A 20818-nucleotide genomic window follows, 5' to 3' on the forward strand; every position below is an offset into this window, starting at 1 on the left:
TTTATAGCTGAGAAGACAGGAAGAATTTATAAGGCTCAGTCCAGGATTCCTTACTCCCAGCCCAATGTTCTTCTACCTTTAAGCCTAAATTCTTCACAAATTTAGTATCCTTAGTACACGTATTGCTATGTACATTACAATCATTCTTCAGGGAGTTTTGTTTTTTTTTTTGGCAGTATGATGTTTGACCAGTCACAAGTAAACTTCTGTATGTTTATCCTTTTCAAGAAATCAATACTTATCTTTCCCTGCTATTAAAACTATCTACTTGATATTTTAATTGTATACAACATTACTGCTTATCCAGAGGTACAATATTAAATGAAACTTCATCCTGGATTGAAAAGCAAGCACGCAAGCAAGCAAGCAAGCAACCAACCAACCAGCCAAGTGGCTGAAACATAACAGTATTGCGCCTACTGCTATACTTTATTCCATTTTGTTCCAAAATACCTTATCCTGCTGGTTGAACACTTAAAGAATTATCAGTTACCAAGTGGTAAAGATAACTGTCCGAGAAATGGTTGGGTCAAATATGGGAGGCAAGTTTACATTACAAACTACTATGTTCTACTTTGCTATAGAAAACACACAGGTCCACCGTTTCCTGAAATAGTAATCCGGGACATCAAACTCAGAATTATGAAACAAAGTTTTAAAGTTAAGTACAGTGAATATAATCCTTTGGCATTCAAGGTAGATGGAATGACTGTTAAAAAAAATAAATCAAAACAGTCATTGCTGGACATATTGATTAAAGAGTTTTAGAGAGAATATTTAGAGGTCTGGAAATAAACTGGCAGAAAATTATATTTATAGCAGTGCCCTACCTCTTCAACCAATGTCTGTTGGAAAACTGCACGAATGGAGAGACAACACTGATGGAAATTTTTTATCAGCTGAGGATGGATAGAGCCACTTAGCTGTGCCACCTCTTCGTGGGTAGGAGTAATAAAGATCCCTTGCACTGTTTCTAAAGCGACATAGTGGAAAAGTGTGTTCTCAGGACCAGATGTCAATCTTGAAAAGAAAAAAAAAAGATATTAGAAGTAAACTTAAAAATGTTGCTTCATTTTGAATGCTGTAGACATCTAATAAGCTTTTAACTACAACAGAATATTTAGGAGTGTAATTAGGGAAGGGAAACTAGGCCAAACATTGAATTCCCTCTTCCTCCTTATCTGAAATACAGGCTAGGGTTATTATCAATTCCCTTAATGGAGGCAAACACTACATGTTATGCAAGGATAAATAAACACCAATTCGTTTGCAAGTAACTTAATCATCCCTTTGCTAAGCAACCCAAACTGGCTAAACTCCTCTTTTTCCATGGTTGGTAATGAATAACAGCCCATGTCTGGCCCAGATATCTACAAGCCATAAACAAGATATGTCTAGCGTGGACCACAAATAAAAACACCTTCCAATAAACTAAGCTTTTCAGTTAGTAGCATTAAAGTCTCTTACCACGATAGTCAAACTGATGATCCTGAAGAAAAATAAAATTATTATTACCAACTGCAAAGCTGAGTTAATATTCTAGAATACCATGGCAATTGCTAGAAGTATTCTACTACTTCTTATCATTACAGTTTTCCTTCTCTTCTATGTTCTCTTACTATTTTCACTTCTCCATTATTCTTCTCCATCCTTTCTTCCCCTACTGAGATCTCAGACAGGCCAGGAGAACCTATAAATACTGCTTATTTCTGCCAGCAGTATGAAGAGCTAAAGAGCAACAATAACAGCAACAATGAAATAATGGCAACAGTTATCATATACTGAATGTCTTCTATGTTCCAGGGTAGGTGCTTTAAAATACCTTAATTCTCATAATGACCCTGTAAGATATTAAACATTACTATCCTCATTTCAACCGTGAGGAAATCAATGTTCAGAGGACTTGGATTAACTTGTTTGAGGTCACATAGCTAAGTGTCAGAGCTTAACTGACTCTGCTCCACTATACCTTGCTTTTTCCTGATTGGCAATCTTTAACTATATGGACAGCAATTCCCCAGCTGCATCTCACTCAGGCTGCTCTATTCTCATTCTAATGTCTATTAAAAAAATTCATTTAGTTGATTTTTCTTCCAGCCATAGCACAGAGGCAAAGCAAAGGCATATTTCAGCTCTTAGCCTAAATACTGCCTCAGTCATCCATGATAACAAAATTCCTGTTAAACTACTAATTAGGCAGCAAGATCAGAATAACTTTTGATCACTAACTAATGCTCTTGGTTCTCTTTAGAGACGGGGGATAGGCAGGGAAGGAGATCATCTACAAATTTTTCTCATACTTTGCCATAGGGTGGTTGGCTCATTAATACTGGTGGCTGATATTTTTTCAATCAAGTAAAAAATAATCAAAATGAAAAAAATTATAATTATTCAAAAAGGAAAATAATTTAAAACATACATTTTAATCCTGAGGTCACCAAATTCAAGAAAAGGTATAGAACAGAAATGATTCTTAATAAGAATCATTAATTCTTTTTTTTTTTTTTTTTTTTTTTGCTGTACGCAGGCCTCTCACTGTCGTGGCCTCTCTCGTTGCGGAGCACAGGCTCCAGACGCGCAGGCTCAGAGGCCATGGCCCACGGGCCCAGCCGCTCCGTGGCATGTGGGATCTTCCCGGACCGGGGCACGAACCCGTATCCCCTGCATCAGCAGGCGGACTCTCAACCACTGCGCCACCAGGGAAGCCCAAGAATCATTAATTCTTAATAGGAATTATTAATTAATAAGATTCCTATTTAGGGAAGTTTAGAATTAACATTTGTGTTAACTTCTTTCATTTTCTCTGAAAACAAACCCATGACAAAATGAGCAGGTCTAGTGCTTGAAAACCATAAATCAACTCAGTGTATATTAACTCACTGAGTGTATAAACCGAAAGTTTAAAAATCATCAAACAAGCAATTACTCACTGGGAAGACAAATATTTGTTCAAAAAAATGTAGATTAAATCAGATTAGTTCTTCAGAAAGGTCACTCCTACAGCAGAGAATGGATTCAGGGTAGGCTGGGAGTTGGGAGCCCATTGCAATACAACCAGGTGAGAGAATAGGAGCTTGATCTAGGGTAGGATCATTAGGTGTTGGATCCATGCAGAATGGATAGGACTTGGTTACTGAATGAAATGTTTTCTGTATATTGTTGTTTTTAGTATGTTATATATTTTTATTTTACAAAAACAAATACAAATTAGGATAATATATTACACACTGGTTTATATCACACTTTTAAAATTAACTACATAGTTTGAAGATCTTTCCATGTTAATAAAGAGAATAAATATGCATCTGTAGCACCCTTTTAAATAGGAGAGCCTATGATTTACATCACATATTACTTTATGCTTAACATAATTATAAATTTATGTTGTTATAATATAAACTTAAGTTATAAACTTGGAAAAAGTTTCTTTTTACTAGAGATAAAGCCCAAATAACACACATACATATTTAAAAAATAAGATATGGAGGTAATAAAAATTCAGAGCAGTAGTTTTTGTTAAATGGAAGACTAGGGTTTGGGGAAGGTATTTCAGGATTCCAACAAAGGTTTGATTTAGATTTCTTTGATTAAAAAACATTTTTAACTATTAAAAAATTAAACATCATATTGGAAGGCATTAAATTCCAAATTTTAACACATTATATCAATATTTCCAGTGCATTATTTTATGTAGACAAATTATCTTGATTTTGCCCTGACTTGTGGAAAAAGGCTTTTCCTGACAACTCTGTGAGATATGTATTTGAACTTATTATAAAATGTTTCAACGATCAAGAAGGCGGTAGCTCTGAACTTCTTTTGTTTTTAATGGGAAGTCTATTTGTATATGTCTACTTGTTCAAATAAAAGTGTGCAATTGAGACCTACTTGAGAATGGACTTGAGGATATGGGGAGGGGGAAGGGTAAGCTGTGACAAAGGGAAAGAGAGGCATGGACATATATACACTACCAAACGTAAGGTAGATAGATAGTGGGAAGCAGCCGCAGAGCACAGGGAGATCAGCTCGGTGCTTTGTGACCGCCTGGAGGGGTGGGATGGGGAGGGTGGGAGGGAGGGAGATGCATGAGGGAAGGGATGTGGGAACAGATGTATATGTATGACTGATTCACTTTGTTATAAAGCAGAAACTAATAAAAAAAAAAAAAAGAAAAACATGAAGAGGCCAAGAAGCTAAAAAAAAAAAAAAAAAAAAAAAAAAGTGTGCAATTGAGGGAATGCCCTGGTGGTCCAGTGGTTAGGACTCTGCACTTCACTGCTGAGGGCGCGGGTTCAATCCCTGATTAAGGAACTAAGATCCCGCAAGCCGCGTGGTACGGCCAAAAAAAAAAAAAAAAAAAAAACAGAAAGTGTGCAATTGACTTTTTTACACAAGTTGATACCACGCATGACATTGTAATTAAATAGCAGATGAAGCTCAGGAAGACCAGCTTGTCACCACATAATAGTGTTCTTGTTCTTGCCCAACAAGAAGTAAATATGTAACATTTCATATTTTAATAATTAAGCTGTTAAACATGCTCCTCTCACTTAGTTCCTTTTACATCAGAATTCCCTACTTACTGTAAATTTGAGGTTTTACCTATTTTCTAAAGAGGGTGTCACAGGCTCAGTTCTCTGGCCCCAGACTCTGATCGGGAGATATGCAGGGAGGAAGTTTATCAGGGAGGATGCTTGGAAACACCTGTGGGGGTAAGACTGAAGGACTGAGCAGTGGGAGAAGTTGAACCGTGCCGCAGTTGTGACAGATGTCTCAACAGATACCACCGGGAATGCTGAAGCTTGGATGGCCTTTTAGAGTTGTCCTGAATTTAAGTAGGGGCCAAGCCTTTGTACTTACTTATCTATTAGTCATTAGATGTAGGCTACTCCTAGAGAGAGGTTGTAACCTTGGCGGAGTCAGTAAACTTCCAAATAGGACAAGGCCGGGGAGGGACTCAGCCATGTATGAGCCATTAGCAGCCATCACTCTCAAGCACTGGGAATGAGTACCCAGGGCTGAGCACTATCTGCAAAAACACAGCATCCACCAGAGTCTAAAAATAGTAAACTCTAATGTAAAAACTAGACACACAAAAGGGAGGTTACCTGTGGAAAAGACATAAGTGGGAACTTTCATATTTTGAAGTATTACTTTGTATGCTTTTTAATTTTTATAATCTGAGTATGTTTCCTATATGTATAATGAAAGATATTAAAGAAATAGCATAGCTATTACCTTTCATATGTAAGAGATATCATAATTACATTTGTTGAATAAAATCTCTATATGTTATGGAATAGCACTTTTTTGTTGTAACATTTCCTCGAAGACACAGAGTTAAGTGAAAAAGAATAAAACAAGGAAGTTTCTTACTTCATTGTATTATATATATCCAATTCTTTTTCTGAAAGGTCCTTTTTCAGGTTCCCCAAATGAAATGGATTTGGAAGAGTAGACTTCTTTTTAGTGACCTAAATAAAAAGTATTATTAAGTAGATCCGTTTATATCTAAGAATGGAATCAAACAGGAGAAATTACGTAAAACTAAAAATCCTTCTAAGAGAACTACTTACTATTTTTCAATGTTTCTTTTAAATATTTTTGATGCTAACTTGTACTTCTTGGCTTATCCTATGCTAACAGTGACCCAAGGGCCATGTCATGGGAAGACATGACAGTTCTCCCCGTAAACCTACTGGAGCCATAATGGAGCTATCACCAAATTTTGTTACAATTTATATGTATGCATACTTACCCCTCTCTCTAGACTCTGCACTCCTCGAAGGCAAGAGCTGCATCTTACTCATCTTTTTATCTCCTTTGTGTAGCATAGCACATAGTAGATGCTCCATCAATATTTGTTAAAAGTCTGAATCTTAGAGATTAATTCAATTTCTTTTAGGAGTTGTTCAGGGCTCTTTAAGTCTATCCAAATCCTATCTTATCCTCCTCCTATATTTCCTACCAATTTCACAGACTTGGATAATGAGTACCACCAATGTGAGTACTTCCTAAATATACCCACTTAGGGCTCCAAGAGTGCTCTATTGTTTGGAATTAGGAGATCGAATCTATCTATCTATCTATCTACCTATCTATCTATCTATATAATTTTTTAAAGTTTCTGATTCTTTTGTTTCTACTGAACACTTCCTAGGTTATTTAATTAGATCAGCCACCAAATGCCCCACAAGTAGGATGTTTTCTGTTATCACTGTGAATAGAAAAGAAAGAGTTGAACATGGAAAGCGGGATAAAAGAGTTTCCCTACTTGTAATTACTGTCAAATAGATGTCCTAGCTGTCAAGGGGCTAATGTTTTATTACTTGACATTTTCTTCTTTCTTTGGTCCTAAATCGTTGGTTTGCCAACAGTGACTAAAATCACTAGTACAAATGAGGAAGTATCTGCCATTAAAAATGCTCTTGCAGTTATAAGTAAGGACTGGAGAGACAGCTCCCAGAATGTACACACTTGAATGAACACACACCTTAAGCAAGGCCCCACTTTCTTCTGAACCATCAGAACCCTGAGATGCTGTAGTGCGGGGACTCAGGCCAACACCTTCTCCACCTTCACAACCAGTGTCAGATCCTCCACTTCTGGATGGACTGGGCTTACGTGTCTTTAGGGAATAGTCACCAAAAAGAGTTCTTCTGCATGTTGGAGAGGTTGCTACTTTGGAAGTACCTTGTAGCCTACTGAGGATAGGTGAGGTTGTTAAATTATCTAATTTTTCATGTGATCCAGCAAGAAACCAGTCAGCACAAGACAAACAGGGGGTTGCAGAAGAGGCTAGCCGTTCATTTATGCGGGAATCTACCCCTTCCAGCTGGTGAAGAGTTGTTTTGACCTGATCCACATATATACAGTCCGGTCCAGGATTCCCAACAGCTTTGGATGCACAGCCTCCAGCTTCTAATAGTACACACAACATATAATGTCTCTATAAGAAAAAAAATTAATATAGGTTTAGCTGCATGAAAATATTTGTATGTAACATGCATGTATAAATTTATGAATACTAAACAGATATGGGCATGTGGCATAATCGTGTGATGATTATTGAAAAATCCTCCCTTCCCTTCTTAGTTATCCTCAATGCTTCTTGATCACCCTTGAAAACGAATCTCACATTGCCTTATCCTGATATACCATCAACTGCCACTTTTGGCACATGAAATTCCCTAAGGTAGCTTTCAAAGAGCCTCAATAATTGGTAGTCCTTTCATTTACAATCACATATTTATTCTGTTTCTGGTTCTATATTCTTTTCATGTCTCTCTCTATTTCTCAAAACAAACTAGAAGATAAAACCTCTGTTTTTATAGAAATGGGAGCAAAAGATCTTAAGAACCTGCTAAAATCTTATCTTGAGTTTCATTAATATTTCTCCATGAGTATTAAATGGATACAAAAGAAATAAGGGCACATATTTTGTTTGAATACTACTATTTGACATGCTTATAATTTTAAACTATCATTTTTGTTTGTGTATTTATTTAGTCTGTAAATGGCAAAAAAAAAAAAAAAAAAAAAAAAAATCCCAAGAAAAACTAAGGTAAACTTACCAAGCCAACAATTAGCAAAAAATACCTCCCTTCAGGTTCCTGAAAGACTTCAGTGTTTGAGTCTGTAGAAGGTTGGAGGTGATGTCGAGGAAATACTTCTCTCCATATTACCAACTGACCAATTCTTTGTTTTGCTGCTAAAGGCAGTAGGCAATAGTGGCGACAGTATACAGCAATATCAATAAGATCATCCTTAGGCAAATGACTGCATATCAAATAACCCTTGAATTTAACCACAGAGAATAAAAGTCAACTAGTGACATAAAGCAATAATCCTATAATATAGTTCTAAGAGTTTTATAGGTATTTCTTCAGTTGGCTTAAAATATTCCAGTTTCAAATGGAATAAATGAAGACATAGTAAAAATAGATGTTTTTTTCAACTAGACATCAAGTATTTGGGATAACTTAAGTCTATAACAGGTACACTTTAGCATAAAGCAAGATCACCTCTAAGTAGCACTAGCCTGAGAATTTGGCAAAATTACCAAAGCACTGAATTCTGAAGATGAAAAGCAGAGAAGCAGGAGTCGAGGTGGGGAGAGACTTACTTTTCACTGCTTACAGTTCTGTATTGTTTGATTCTTCTTTAGATATGTTTTATATTGTGCTTAAAAATCTTTTTTAAAAATTAAAATACTTAAATTCATTTGATGTTTAACTTGCTTTACATGGAAGTCAACTACTTAATGTTAAAAAATTTACCAGAAAGATGCATAGTTACTTTCTGAAGATAAGGAAAAAAAAACACATGATTGCAAAAGGAAATCAACAAAGTAGTATTGCTCTTCTCTCATATACACTTGGTTCTTTGAGTACTGTTTCTCTCTTACACGTTTGTAAATGCTTTAAAATGTAATGAAACCAGAAATATTTATTGTATTTGTAAATATGTAGGTACAAGTCTTGTTTTAAGATCTAAATTTTATGGTATCTACATTCAGAGCAAAAGAGTTAAATGTATTTTTCATGTCTGTAACAATTTGAGAAAATTTACTTTAGGTCTGTTCATATAGCAGTATGACATACATAAAAATTTCAAGCTTCAACTTACCTTGTAAAATAGAGAAGAGCCCAAAATTGTATATAGCCGTCTCATGTCATAGTAATCTTCAGACTGGGGGAAAAACCACAGTGGATTATATATGTGTAAAATTTTATATATATATAACTATATATATATATATATATTTTATGATTTAAAAAAATCCTAGTTAAGCTACAACAGTTAAAATGGAAATTACATTCTTTAGTAACTTATCTCTTCTTCTTTTGGTATTTATTTATTTATTATGGAAGTATAGTTGATTTACAGTGTTTCAGTTGTACAGCAAGGTGATTCAGTTACACACACACACACACACACCCATTCTTTTTCAGATTCTTTTCCTTTATAGGTTATTACAAGATATTGAATATAGTTCCCTGAACAGCAGGTCCTTGTAGTAACTGAACTTTTCATAGTGCCTTCTTTAGAAATCAATATACTAGGCTATTAGGGTGAGACATAAGGTGCCTATATATTTATTTTTGACTGAGAACAATCTTATTTTTGATTCTTGTAAGATAATGTTGATTAGAGACATCTAAGAGTAGAACATAAGATTTGTTACCCCAAGAGGGATTGAAAGAAATCTACCAAGACAAAATGCTTCTACTGGACATCACCTAAAATATCCAATACTACCATATACTATTTTTGAAAGTACAAATTGGTACAACCTATTTGGGGGCAACTGAGCAGTACGTAAAGAAAAAAAATTAAATACATATACTCTTTGAGTAATTCCTCTTTTAGAAATCTACAGAAATACTTGAACAAGAGATTCAAGATGTTTGTATAAAAAGTTAAGAGTAGAATTTGTAATATGCAAACACTGGAGATAAAGTTCAACAATGGAAAATGGTTAAGGAAATAAGGTTATGTTCACATCACAAAATATCATACATCTGTTTAAAAAAATAAGGTTCATCTATATGAGCAAGCACAAAGGTTTTAGAATACATTGTTCAGCAAAGAATGCAAGCTGTGGAACAAAATATTCACTGTGATCTAAGTCTTGTTAAAAACAGCACCCCCAATTATATACATGTATGTATATACATATGCGCTAGTTTGTATGGGGGTATGTATGTGTATAGAGAAGGGTCTGGAAGAATATATTCCAAACTGTAAAAGCAGTTGTAACTGGGGATGGAACTGGGGGAGAGGGATGAGGAGGGAGGACATTTGTTTTTAATGGCCATGCTTGCATTTATTTTTAACCAATATGCATGCATTACTTTTGTAAGTTGAAAAAAAAAACAACACAACAAAACCTAAGGAAAACTGAAAACTGGAAAAAATCTAAATATCCCTCAGTTGGGGAATGGATAAACACTGTGATATCATCATACAATGGAATACTATCAGCAATAAAAAGGACTGAACTACTGATATAGACATGAATGAATCTCAAATGCATTATGCTAAGTGAAAGAAATCAGGCCCACCGTTTTTCATTTGTTTTGACTGCCTTTATGTCAAAGATATTTCTTGTGATGCTTTACTGTCCTCATATTTAAGAACAAGGTATTAAGTTCACTGGAAGCTTTTTGAGGGTCTGGAAGCTCTGATTGGCTTCATGGTAGTAAATGTGATTGGGGAAATAGCTGTGAATACCATTCTTTCTGTGCCCCAGAAATGTCATCCTTCTCTGGAATGCGATTAAGTGGGTGTTCAGTAATATTAAAAAAGCATGAAATAGAAATTAATTAATTAATTAAAAATTGTTTTAATTAAAATTTTGATCATGGTAAAATACACATAATATAAAATTTACCATCTTAATTTTTTTTTTTTTTTTTTTTTTTTTTTTTTTTTTTTTGCGGTACGCGGGCCTCTCACTGCTGTGGCCTCTCCCGTTGCGGAGCACAGGCTTTGGACGTGCAGGCTCAGCAGCCAAGGCTCACGGGCCTAGCTGCTCCGCGGCATGTGGGATCTTCCCGGACCGGGGCACGAACCCGTGTCCCCTGCATTGGCAGGTGGACTCTCAACCACTGCGCCACCAGGGAAGCCCATCTTAATCATTTTTAAGTGTACAGCTCAGTAGTGTTATGTACATTCACACTGTTGGGCAGCCAGATCTCCAGAACTCTTCCTCTTGCAAAACTAAAACACCGTATCCGTTAAACAACTCTCCATTCCCCGCCCCCCCCCCCCCCCCGCCTTCCTGCAGCCCCTGGCATCCACTCTTCTACTTTCTGTCTTTATGAGTTTGACTACTTTAGGCATCTCCTGTGGGTGGAATTGTGCACTACTTTGTCTTTTTTTTTTTTAAAAAAGATTTATTTATTATTTATTTTTGGCTGCATCGGGTCTTACTTGTGGCACACGGAATCTTTCTTGAGGTATGCGGGATCTTTCATTGCAGCGCAGGCTCTTCATTGTGGTGTGCGGGCTTCTCTCTAGTTGTGGCTCTTCTCTAGCTGTGGTGTACAGGCTCCAGGACATGTGGGCTCTGTAGTTTGAGGCACACAGGCTCTCTAGTTGAGGTGTGTGAGCTCAATAGTTGTGGCATGTGGACTTAGTTGCCCCTTGGCATGTGGGATATTAGTTCCCTGCCCAGGGGTCGAACCTGTGTCCCCTGAATTGCAAGGCGGATTCTTTACCACTGGACCACCAGGGAAGTCCCTACTTTGTCTTTTCATGATGGGCTTGGTTCACCTAGTGTGGTATCTGTCCTCTGGGTTCATCCACGTTGAGGCCTATGTCAGAATTTACTTCCTTTTTGGGGCTGAGTCATGTTCCATTGTATGTATTTTCCATGGATTTGTCTATTTGTTTGTTCATTCATCTGTTGGCGGACACTGGGGTTGCTTTCTCCTTTTGGCTGTTGCGAATGATGCTGCTGTGAATGTGGGTGTGCAAATGTCTCTTCAAGATTGTGCTTTTAATTCTTCTGAGTATATGGAATTGCTGGGTCATGTGGTAGTTCTGGTTTTGATTTTTTGGGGGGCCACCATGCTGTTTTCTATAGCATTTGCACTGTTTTGCATTCCCACTAACAGTGCACGGGGGTTCCAATTTTTCTACATCCTTGCCAACACTTGGTGTTTCTGGGGTGTTTGTTTGCTTGTTTTTAATGGTAGCCATCCCAACGGGTGTGGGCAAGCTGTTTTATGTGTATAGTTTTGGACCCTGCTTTTTCCTTAGAAAATGATCTTGAACATTTTTTCATATCAATAGACAGTTTTCTAAACATGATTTTATAGTCATACTTTATTTTTATTTATTTATTTATTTTTTTGTGGTACGCGGGCCTCTCACTGTTGTGGCCTCTCCCGTTGCTGAGCACAGGCTCCGGATGCGCAGGCTCAGCGGCCATGGCCCACGGGCCCAGCCGCTCCGCGGCACATGGGATCCTCCCGGACCGGGGCACGAACCCGTATCCCCTGCATCAGCAGGCGGACTCTCAACCACTGTGCCACCAAGGAGGCCCAACATGATTTTAATGGATGTATTATTTAACAGATTCCATAATGTGATATTTTAATTTGTTTCCAGTAATTTTTTCAGGGTATAGTGTTGTGCAGATAATTCCTATAAAGAAATTTTGTGTACATCCCTGATATCTTCCTTAGTTGATAAGGTCCTGGAGGTTGAATTCCGAGATCAGAGGATACATATTTTTAAAGTATTTTGCCAGATTGCGTTCCTGAAAGGTTGCATCAGTTTATATAGCTACTAGCAGTGTGAAAGCATCATCTATACTGAACATTATCAGACAAAATTACTTCAGTGTATGATCATAAACACAAGGTTACCAAGAATATATATCAACTGATAACAATGGTTAACTCTAAGAATAGGGCGGGTTTTGATGTATGAGTGGTCTAGCAAAATGCTAGATTTATGTTTGTTGTTTGTACTTCTCCCTAAAAATGTACTCATGTAATATTTGTATAAAAAGACATATTTTAACTTCCTACTTAAAAAAGAGTCAGACCCAAAATATTATCTATCATATGTGGTTCAACTTATATGACATTCCAGAAAAGGTAGAACCATGTGGACAGAAAACAGATCAGTGGTTGCCAGAGGGCAGGGGTAGGGAGAGGGACCGACTATAAAAGGGCACAGAAGAATGTACTGAATATAAATTATACCTTAATAATAATTTAAAACAACTAAAGAAAAGAATACAGAATTAAAATATAAGATTAAATCTTAAATCTAATTTCACAAAAAGTTTAGAATAATCCTTCTTTTTTTTTTTTGCGGTATGCGGGCCTCTCACTGTTGTGGCCTCTCCCGTTGCGGAGTGCAGGCTCAGCGGCCATGGCTCACGGGCCCAGCCGCTCTGTGGCATGTGGGATCTTCCCGGACCGGGGCACAAACCCGTGTCCCCTGAATCAGCAGGTGGACTCTCAACCACTGCGCCACCAGGGAAGCCCCCTTCTTTTTATTTAAATTAAGGTAAAACTCACTGTGAATTATTCTGCAAGTTCTGACAAATGTGTACAGCTGTGTGCCACCAAAATCAGGATAGAGAACAGTTCCATCAATACCCCCTGCCAATTTTTTTGCTGAATATTATTCCATTGCATGAATATACCACAATTTGTTTTGTCTATTCACCGGTTGATGGACACCTGAGTTATTTGAATAGTCTCTGGCTATTAAAAATGAAGCTGTTATGAACATTTGTTTACAGGTCTTTGTACTGACATAGCTTTCATTTCTCTTGGGTAATTAGATAGGAATAGAAAGGCAGAATTATGTGGTAGGTGTATGTTCAGGTTATTAAGAAACTGCCAAACTGTTTTCCAAAGTAAATGTATCACTTTACATTCTCAATTTATCAACTTTTTTCTTTTATGTACTGTGTCTTGACGTTGTATGCAAGGAATCCCAATAGATCTTTTTCTAGCCATAGTTAGTTCCACTGCTCATTAAAATGATGTTCCATAAAGGCAGGAATTAGAGTTTTAATTAAATCTATTGGATATAGGTTCCTAAAAACCCAGATATTTGAATATTTTAGATCTAAACTGCTCCTAATGATTAGTATCTAGCTAATTTTTTTTCCATTAGTGAAAAAAATTATGACCTATGAAGAGTTCACCTTGCTTAAATTTCCACTATTTTTGCAAACAAAATACACTTCCATTTGCTCAGGATCTTAGCTAAGACTAAGCCACCCCTTAAGCTAATATTCTCTCCCTACATTTACCAGCAATCTTATGAAGAATGATCCAGCCTCACTGCTTCTACTTCCTAACTTCCCATTTACTTTTTAAAGACTTTTATTACTGAAAATTTTAGCATATACAAAAAAGGAATAGTATAATTAGTTCCTATGTGCCCATCATCACCCAGCTTAAATAATGACCAGTACATAGCTAATTTTGTTTCATCTCTATCCCTCTCTCCTTCTTCCCTCTCCCTGGTAAATTATTTCAAAATAAATCCCAGATGTTATATCATTTCATCTGTAAATACTTTGGAATGCATCTCTAAAACAGAAGGACTTAAAAAAATACATAACCATAATATCATTACCACATCTAGAGAATTATTCCCACCTAATATCCAGTTAACAGTGTTTTCATTTCCTTGATTGTCTCATAGATGTTTTAAAAATTTTTGCTTGCTTGAATCAGGATCCAAGTAAGGTCCATACACTGAAACTGGTTGATATGTTTCTTGAGTCTCTTATGACTGATAGGTCTCTCTCAGCTTCTCCTAACCCCACGCCCACCCCCTCACCTTCTTCAACAAATTTATTTGTTGAAGAAACCGTCCTGTTGTGTCTAGTCTGAATTTTGCTGACTGCAATCCCCCTCCCCCAAATGGGGTCATTTAACATGTCCCTCTTCCCCTGTATTTCCTGTAAACTGGTAGTTAGACCTGGAGGCGTGATCAGGTATATTTCATAGGTGGTTTGTGTGCTTCCATCAGGAACCACATACTATCTGGCTGACTTTCTTTTTGTGATGTTAACAGCTACTGATGATCATTGCTTAGATCCTTTAACTCACTGAGGGGAATTGAAAAATGATGGTATTCCAATTCTCTCATTCTTTCTTGATATGTTAGCTAGACCACTTCCATAAAGAGAAACTCCCCCTCATCTCTATTTGGTAACCTTGAGGTATGGTTCAGATAGGAAAGGCAGATAAATGTTTGATTCTTTCTCCTTAATTACCAGTTTTCACAATAATGAATTAGTTCCTTACCATCCTCCAAAGTTGACCAAGAACTTTCTTTTTTTCTTTAGTACCATTATGAACTCATGGACTTAGACATATCTGATGTGCTTCAATCCAATGCAGTTACTGTCCTTATAGATGCTCAAGAGGGAGCCTCTTCAAGGTCTCTCCTGATTACTTGAACCCTAAATTAACCCTAGTACTTTTTGAAAGCCTCCTGGATGTCTGATATAACAAGATGTTGCCAGGCTTATCTTGTACACTGTCAGCCCTAAATCTGGAATCAGTCATTTCTCATAGGAGTCTTGGTTCCCTTTAGCGAGAAATATTATTTATACACCATGGCCTGGGTGATAGTGGTGCTCTAGTGGACAGAGCTAGGAAATATATCAATAGTTTTTTAAAAAAGATTAAAAACCATACTACCAGCCAATATTACATGTGTATCCTTTCTCTCAAAGCCCGGTTCCAAACAGTACTAATGTAATTAATCATTACGTATACATTACGTAACAAATATTTTTAACTGAACAGAAAATCTTAAGGCAAGCAAAATAGATTTTGTCCATTTCAATATAGAAACCTAATGTTATGTATTCCAAGATTATTACATGCCCCCTTGGAAAATACTTAGAATAATGACTGATTTATTACAAAACAAGAAATCAACAATGAACCTTTCCTAAAATCCACTGCTTCTCTTACCAGTTCTGCAAAATCTGCAGCCTCCAAGTCACTCAATGCTGTGTCTAATTCCACCTATGTGAGAAAAAAAAAAGAGTAACACAAACATTTAACTCATATTACTTACTTTTTAGTAATGACCATATAAAATTGCTTAATAATTACTTGAAGAATTGAATAAATATATCTCTCTCCTTTGTGTTATTTAAGAAATGTACCCAAATGGAACATCTTGCTTTTAAGCTTTGCGATTACAAAAAAAAAAATTAATGTATTTTAACCTATAGGCATTTTTCAATTAAATCTCAATTATTGAAAAATGGGCTTCACTCTGTACTCAATGCAAACTAATTCATGAGGTTAAAAAGCTGCTTTACAGTTCTGTTAGAAAAATTTTTAACATTTTAAAAATCTTAAGAGGAAAAAAAATCAATCTGAATGTAGCCAGTCTATTATGAATTGTTTTAATTTTTCTATTTCCTACATATTTTTCAACAGTTGGATTCTTGGAAAATCCAAGAATCCAACATTCTTCCCTGTCTCCCTCCTATGTTCTGTATAAAAAGACTGTTCATCTTTATTCACGGATTAAATCATGAAGGCAAGTGTCCCCCTGGAATCTGGCACAGTTTAACCACCCTACAGAGTTATTAGAAAAATCTCTTAGGATTTAGCTTTTGTTTCTATGGAATTTGCCTGAACTCTTTCATGTATTTGTCCCTCGCTGAAGCCTTCAAAATGTAAAAACAGAATAAATTTAATCTGCAGTTTAATCTGTAATGCATATATATAAATTGGAAACTATTGACAGTTGAAGCTTGTAGCATATACAGTATTTGTGAAAAATAATCCTTGTTTTGTTTTTTAAGGCCAAGGCACTTTCTGCAGGACTGTTTCACAAATGTGTCTTACTGAGACTACAAAAGCTGTGGAAACATTAGTCACGCCTTTCAATGCTTTTCATATGGTATGACTTATTACTCATTTGTGACCTACTTTTTTCTGCATCTAGCAAATACTTCATGTTCTCCTTTTTGTGGCTATAGTTTCTCTTGTGAAAGACTACAGGACAAAAAGAAAATTACCTACTTGTGATTTTTGATCTCAGAGACATTAATGTTTAACAGGTTGCTATTCCTGCTACTGAACTCTACAGGCTAATATACAAAGTTACTATAATTGCTTCTTCATATTTCTTAAGAGAAGAAGTAAAATATCTTTTCTCTTTATTACTCCAGTGTATCTTAGGAAAAATTATTTTTTAAAAACCTGACAAACAAACAAACAAAATAAGGAAGTTCTCTGGGAAAGAAAACAGAAGTGTGACTTCATCATATACTAAACTCAGAACAAGTACATTTTTTTCCAAGTTAAAAACAACTATTTCCACCTAAAATTTACCAGGCACAAATTACCTTACACACACATATGCTTTTAACTAAATTTCTCAAGGCATAAAATTCCTTAATATTTTCCATTAGAATATATATAGTCAATAAACCCTACTATTTTTCACACAGTAAGAAATCTCAAAGGCAAAAGGAAAGTGTATGAGTTCTTTGAGTTTGCTGGTAAAACAAAACAAAAACTTTAAGGGTTATTATGTATTTTAAACTTTACATTCATCAGAGACTTTTAGATCACTTTATCAGAAGATATCTATCTCTTTGCAAAAATATTGTTCTTAATTCTCTTAACCAGAATACAAAATATAGAAAATGTCTAAGCTATATCCTCATTGTTTCCCATGTATTAATTCCACCTACCCAACTAAACTGTGAGTATCCAGAGGACTTTTCTGGATTCCCAAAGCACAGCACAAATCTGAGTACCTGGCACAATGAAGGCTGATCTGCATACAGTAGTGTCCAACTCAACAAGGACAAAGACAACCAGAGCTTTGGTGAGATAAGCAACAGGTACGATTTAAGTCAAAAGATTAAAAAATATATACAGTAGAATTCACACAGTGATTTCTCAGATTGATATTCTTTTAGGTTGAAATAAAAGCATACAGTCCTTTTAATCAAATATATGTCAAATTAAGGGAAAAAAACGCCAATAAAAAAGAAATTTGAATACAGAAGGTAGCCTTCATATGGAATTTATAAGACCAAAATAGGCTATATTTTAAATGTCTTAAACAAGAACTCTTAGAAGGAAAATAATATTTAATCTTAATATATCCAAAGTCTAAAGACTTTACCACTAAAAACATTAAGTACCTCTAATCTCACAGAAGAGACTATATATTTTGAGGGAAGAGATTTCTTTAGTGAAGAGATTCTGAGACAGGAGAAAGAACTTGGGCAAGACCAGACCGACAGGCCTCATGAGATGGCAACTCTGACTCACGAAAAGCAGCCTTGTGTCTTTCAGAAGAAAAAGACTCCAGAATGGGCATGAGACAGACTGTGGAAACAGTGTCTTTCTATCTTAAATGTAAGGTTATCTAGTTAAATTCTGTCTATTTTGAACACTTATGGTTTCTTATGAAAACACTGATGGGAGTAGAATTATATATCTCATACTTTTAGTTTTTTTTTTTTTGCGGTACACGGGCCTCTCACTGCTGTGGCCTCTCCCGTTGTGGAGCACAGTTTTATCTCATACTTTTTAGTTTTTATATGATTTAGGAAAATGATAATCATTGGCCTGAGATACAAAATGCAGCAGGGGGCAGTTGACAAAGGCAAGGACAAAAAAAGAATACAAGAAGGTAAAGTTTCCTTTAAATATGCTTTAAGCCCTCAACTCCCTCCAAATAATCATTATATAATAGTACTCTCACAGCTATAATTACAACTACAAAGTGCCAGGCATGATTCTAAGCATTTCATGTGAGATAACTCATAACTTCTTTATGAAGTAGGTAGTATTATTGTTCCCATTTTACAGATGAGGAAACTGAGCAAAGGGACTGATATATCTGTTTAAATTATTACTAAACTTCAAAAGGCATTTGTTTGATCATATATTGTAGAATTCCATGAAGAGCAGAATCTTGAATTGGGATATTACTACAACATAACCTGGGTTTCTTCATGGGCAGGGAACTGCTATGGCATAGTGCCTCATTAATACTATTACAAATGCTGTGGCTAAATACATTATTGTTGATGAAAATGTCTGAAATGAGCTTTTCAATCATTCAACAGTAAAGTTATTTTGGATGTACAGAAATGACTAAAGTCACATTGATAATGTTTAACCATCATGAACCTTACCTTTAGTGATCTATCTCTGGCACAGGGCAAAAGCTAATTACAAATGTTCATGTAAACAAAGATTTTGCTATTATTAATTTGTTAGCCAGTCATTTCATCTACCTGACTCGATGACCCTGCATTATAAAATCTAAATCACAAAATTCAAAAGTAAGACACACCACATAATTACGATTTCTGAAAAGTATTCCAAGTTTGAACAAAGCTTAAATGTTAAAGTAAGATGAAAGAGCTAATTTCTATTTAGAAAGAAAAAGTTCACTGCACTGAACCTCCTACCTTATCAACCAATTGCCCCTTTAACTCTTACCCATAACCCTGAAAATAACAAAAAGCCTAAGAAAAGAAAAAGAGAGAGAGAAGATAAAGAATATAAGGCGGGCTTCCCTGGTGGCGCAGTGGTTGAGAGTCTGCCTGCCGATGCAGGGGACACGGGTTCGTGCCCCGGTCTGGGAGGATTCCACGTGCTGCGCAGTGGCTGGGCCCGTGAGCCATGGCCGCTGAGCCTGCGCGTCCGGAGCCTGTGCTCCGCAACGGGAGAGGCCACAACAGTGAGAGGCCCGCGTACCGCAAAGAAAAAAAAAAAAAAGAATATAAGGCAACTGGCTCTGATTCTTATTTATGACACCTAAGATTACCTTAATATCCTGTGGAAGTGTGAGCCACCGAACTCCAGGGAGATTGTCTAAAAGTACTGCACTGGAAGCATCATATTGTTGTGTACTGGGACTGGCACTGGAATGTAGTTTAGCAGGCTGAAGTGCTCTTTGAAAGAACAAGCTGAAAAAATGATCCAAACGAGGAACATTCTCAACCTGGCAAAAGGCACTGAAAAAACAAGAGCTGTAAAGTTAGAACAACATACAGAAATGGTCGTCATTGCTTGTAAGCTCCTAAGGGGACTGGATCTTTCCTAACTACATAGGTTCTCTTCCTTACTTCTCCTCCCTTAATAAGAATTACTGCTATGTTACTGATGGAGTGTGTTAAGAAATTCACCCTGTCAGTATTTTTTACCCTAAAGCCTATTCTCAAATACATAGGGCAGGTGGTACTACGGGAAAACCAAAGGGCTAACACAAGTGGTATATCTATAACAGAATGGGCTGAAGTTCCCTTTTTGCAAAAAATGTAATTTGCTTTTACCTCTGACTATCTCTCAACCATTTACAAGTCCCAGTATCTTTCCGGCAACATGGGATAACAAAGAGATTTTGAGCTTTGTAATAGAACAGATCTGACTTTGAATCTTATCACTGCTTTTACTAGGTAAATCTCACAGGGAAATCATTTAACCTTTCTCTGAACTTTGGTCCCAACTCTGTAAAAATGGGGATAATACAATCTAACTCTCATGCAAAGTACCAGTACACAGTAAGTACTTATTATGCTTATTACTTACTGGTATACAGTAAATACATAATTAGCCTATTTCCTCCCCTCTTCAGTAATGAAGGCATAACTATTTAAAAACTCTTGAAAAAAAAAGACAACTTGGTTTTAGCCATGTAAAAGTAGCATATAGTATTACCTACAACCATTCACTGGTATAAAGTACTGGATAACATAATAACTGGTATATATACCATTAATATATCAGAATAATATTCACTGATTCATTCAACTAATTACTTGAGTGCCTACTATGTTTCAGGAACTATTCTCATTGATGGAAGTACAGCAGTAAAAATATCAAGACAAAAGAGAAGGTTTCTGCTCCCACGGAGCTCACATTCTACTGAAGAATGACAACAAATGAACAAAAAGTAAAAACATGAACTTGTACAAAGGCCTAAGCAGAGAACAGACCATCTAAATGGGTGAGGTGACTGGTTGGCTGTTTTGGATCAAATGGTTAGGGAAGGGTCTCTTGAGAACAGGGCATTTAAGCTGAGATCCCGATGTCAAGAAGGTCTAATGAGAGGGAAGAGTGCAAAAGCCCAGAGTGGGAACAAGTTTGTTCAGGGTGCCTGCAGAACAATACAGAGGGGTGGTGTGGATTGAGATCTGAAATCAGAAAGGTATGTGGGAGCCAGATAATAATGTAGAAAGGTCACTGTAACTTTGGAAATTAAAGAGGCAAGAATGGAGGCAAGGAAATCAGGAAGTTACTGTAGTAGTGAGAGATGGCGGTGGACA

At 36.3% G+C, this 20818-nt stretch overlaps 1 protein-coding gene across 2 annotated transcripts in view; it reads right to left on the reverse strand.

Annotated features, from left to right (window-relative positions):
• The window catches only part of INTU (inturned planar cell polarity protein), a gene marked incomplete at both ends in the record, with an annotated part of 80041 nt that overhangs the window by 4507 nt on the left and 54716 nt on the right, over window positions 1-20818 (reverse strand). For both annotated transcript variants that reach the window (XM_079712816.1, XM_079712815.1), the window contains 7 exons: window positions 831-1020; window positions 5377-5474; window positions 6494-6949; window positions 7575-7796; window positions 8629-8691; window positions 15474-15527; window positions 19318-19507. In XM_079712816.1, the coding sequence (XP_079568942.1) occupies window positions 831-1020; window positions 5377-5474; window positions 6494-6949; window positions 7575-7796; window positions 8629-8691; window positions 15474-15527; window positions 19318-19507 (1273 nt within the window). The remainder of the gene's footprint in view (window positions 1-830; window positions 1021-5376; window positions 5475-6493; window positions 6950-7574; window positions 7797-8628; window positions 8692-15473; window positions 15528-19317; window positions 19508-20818) is intronic.

The sequence above is a fragment of the Hyperoodon ampullatus genome, assembly GCF_949752795.1.
Source record: "Hyperoodon ampullatus genome assembly, chromosome: 1".
Classification (NCBI taxonomy): domain Eukaryota; kingdom Metazoa; phylum Chordata; class Mammalia; order Artiodactyla; family Ziphiidae; genus Hyperoodon; species Hyperoodon ampullatus.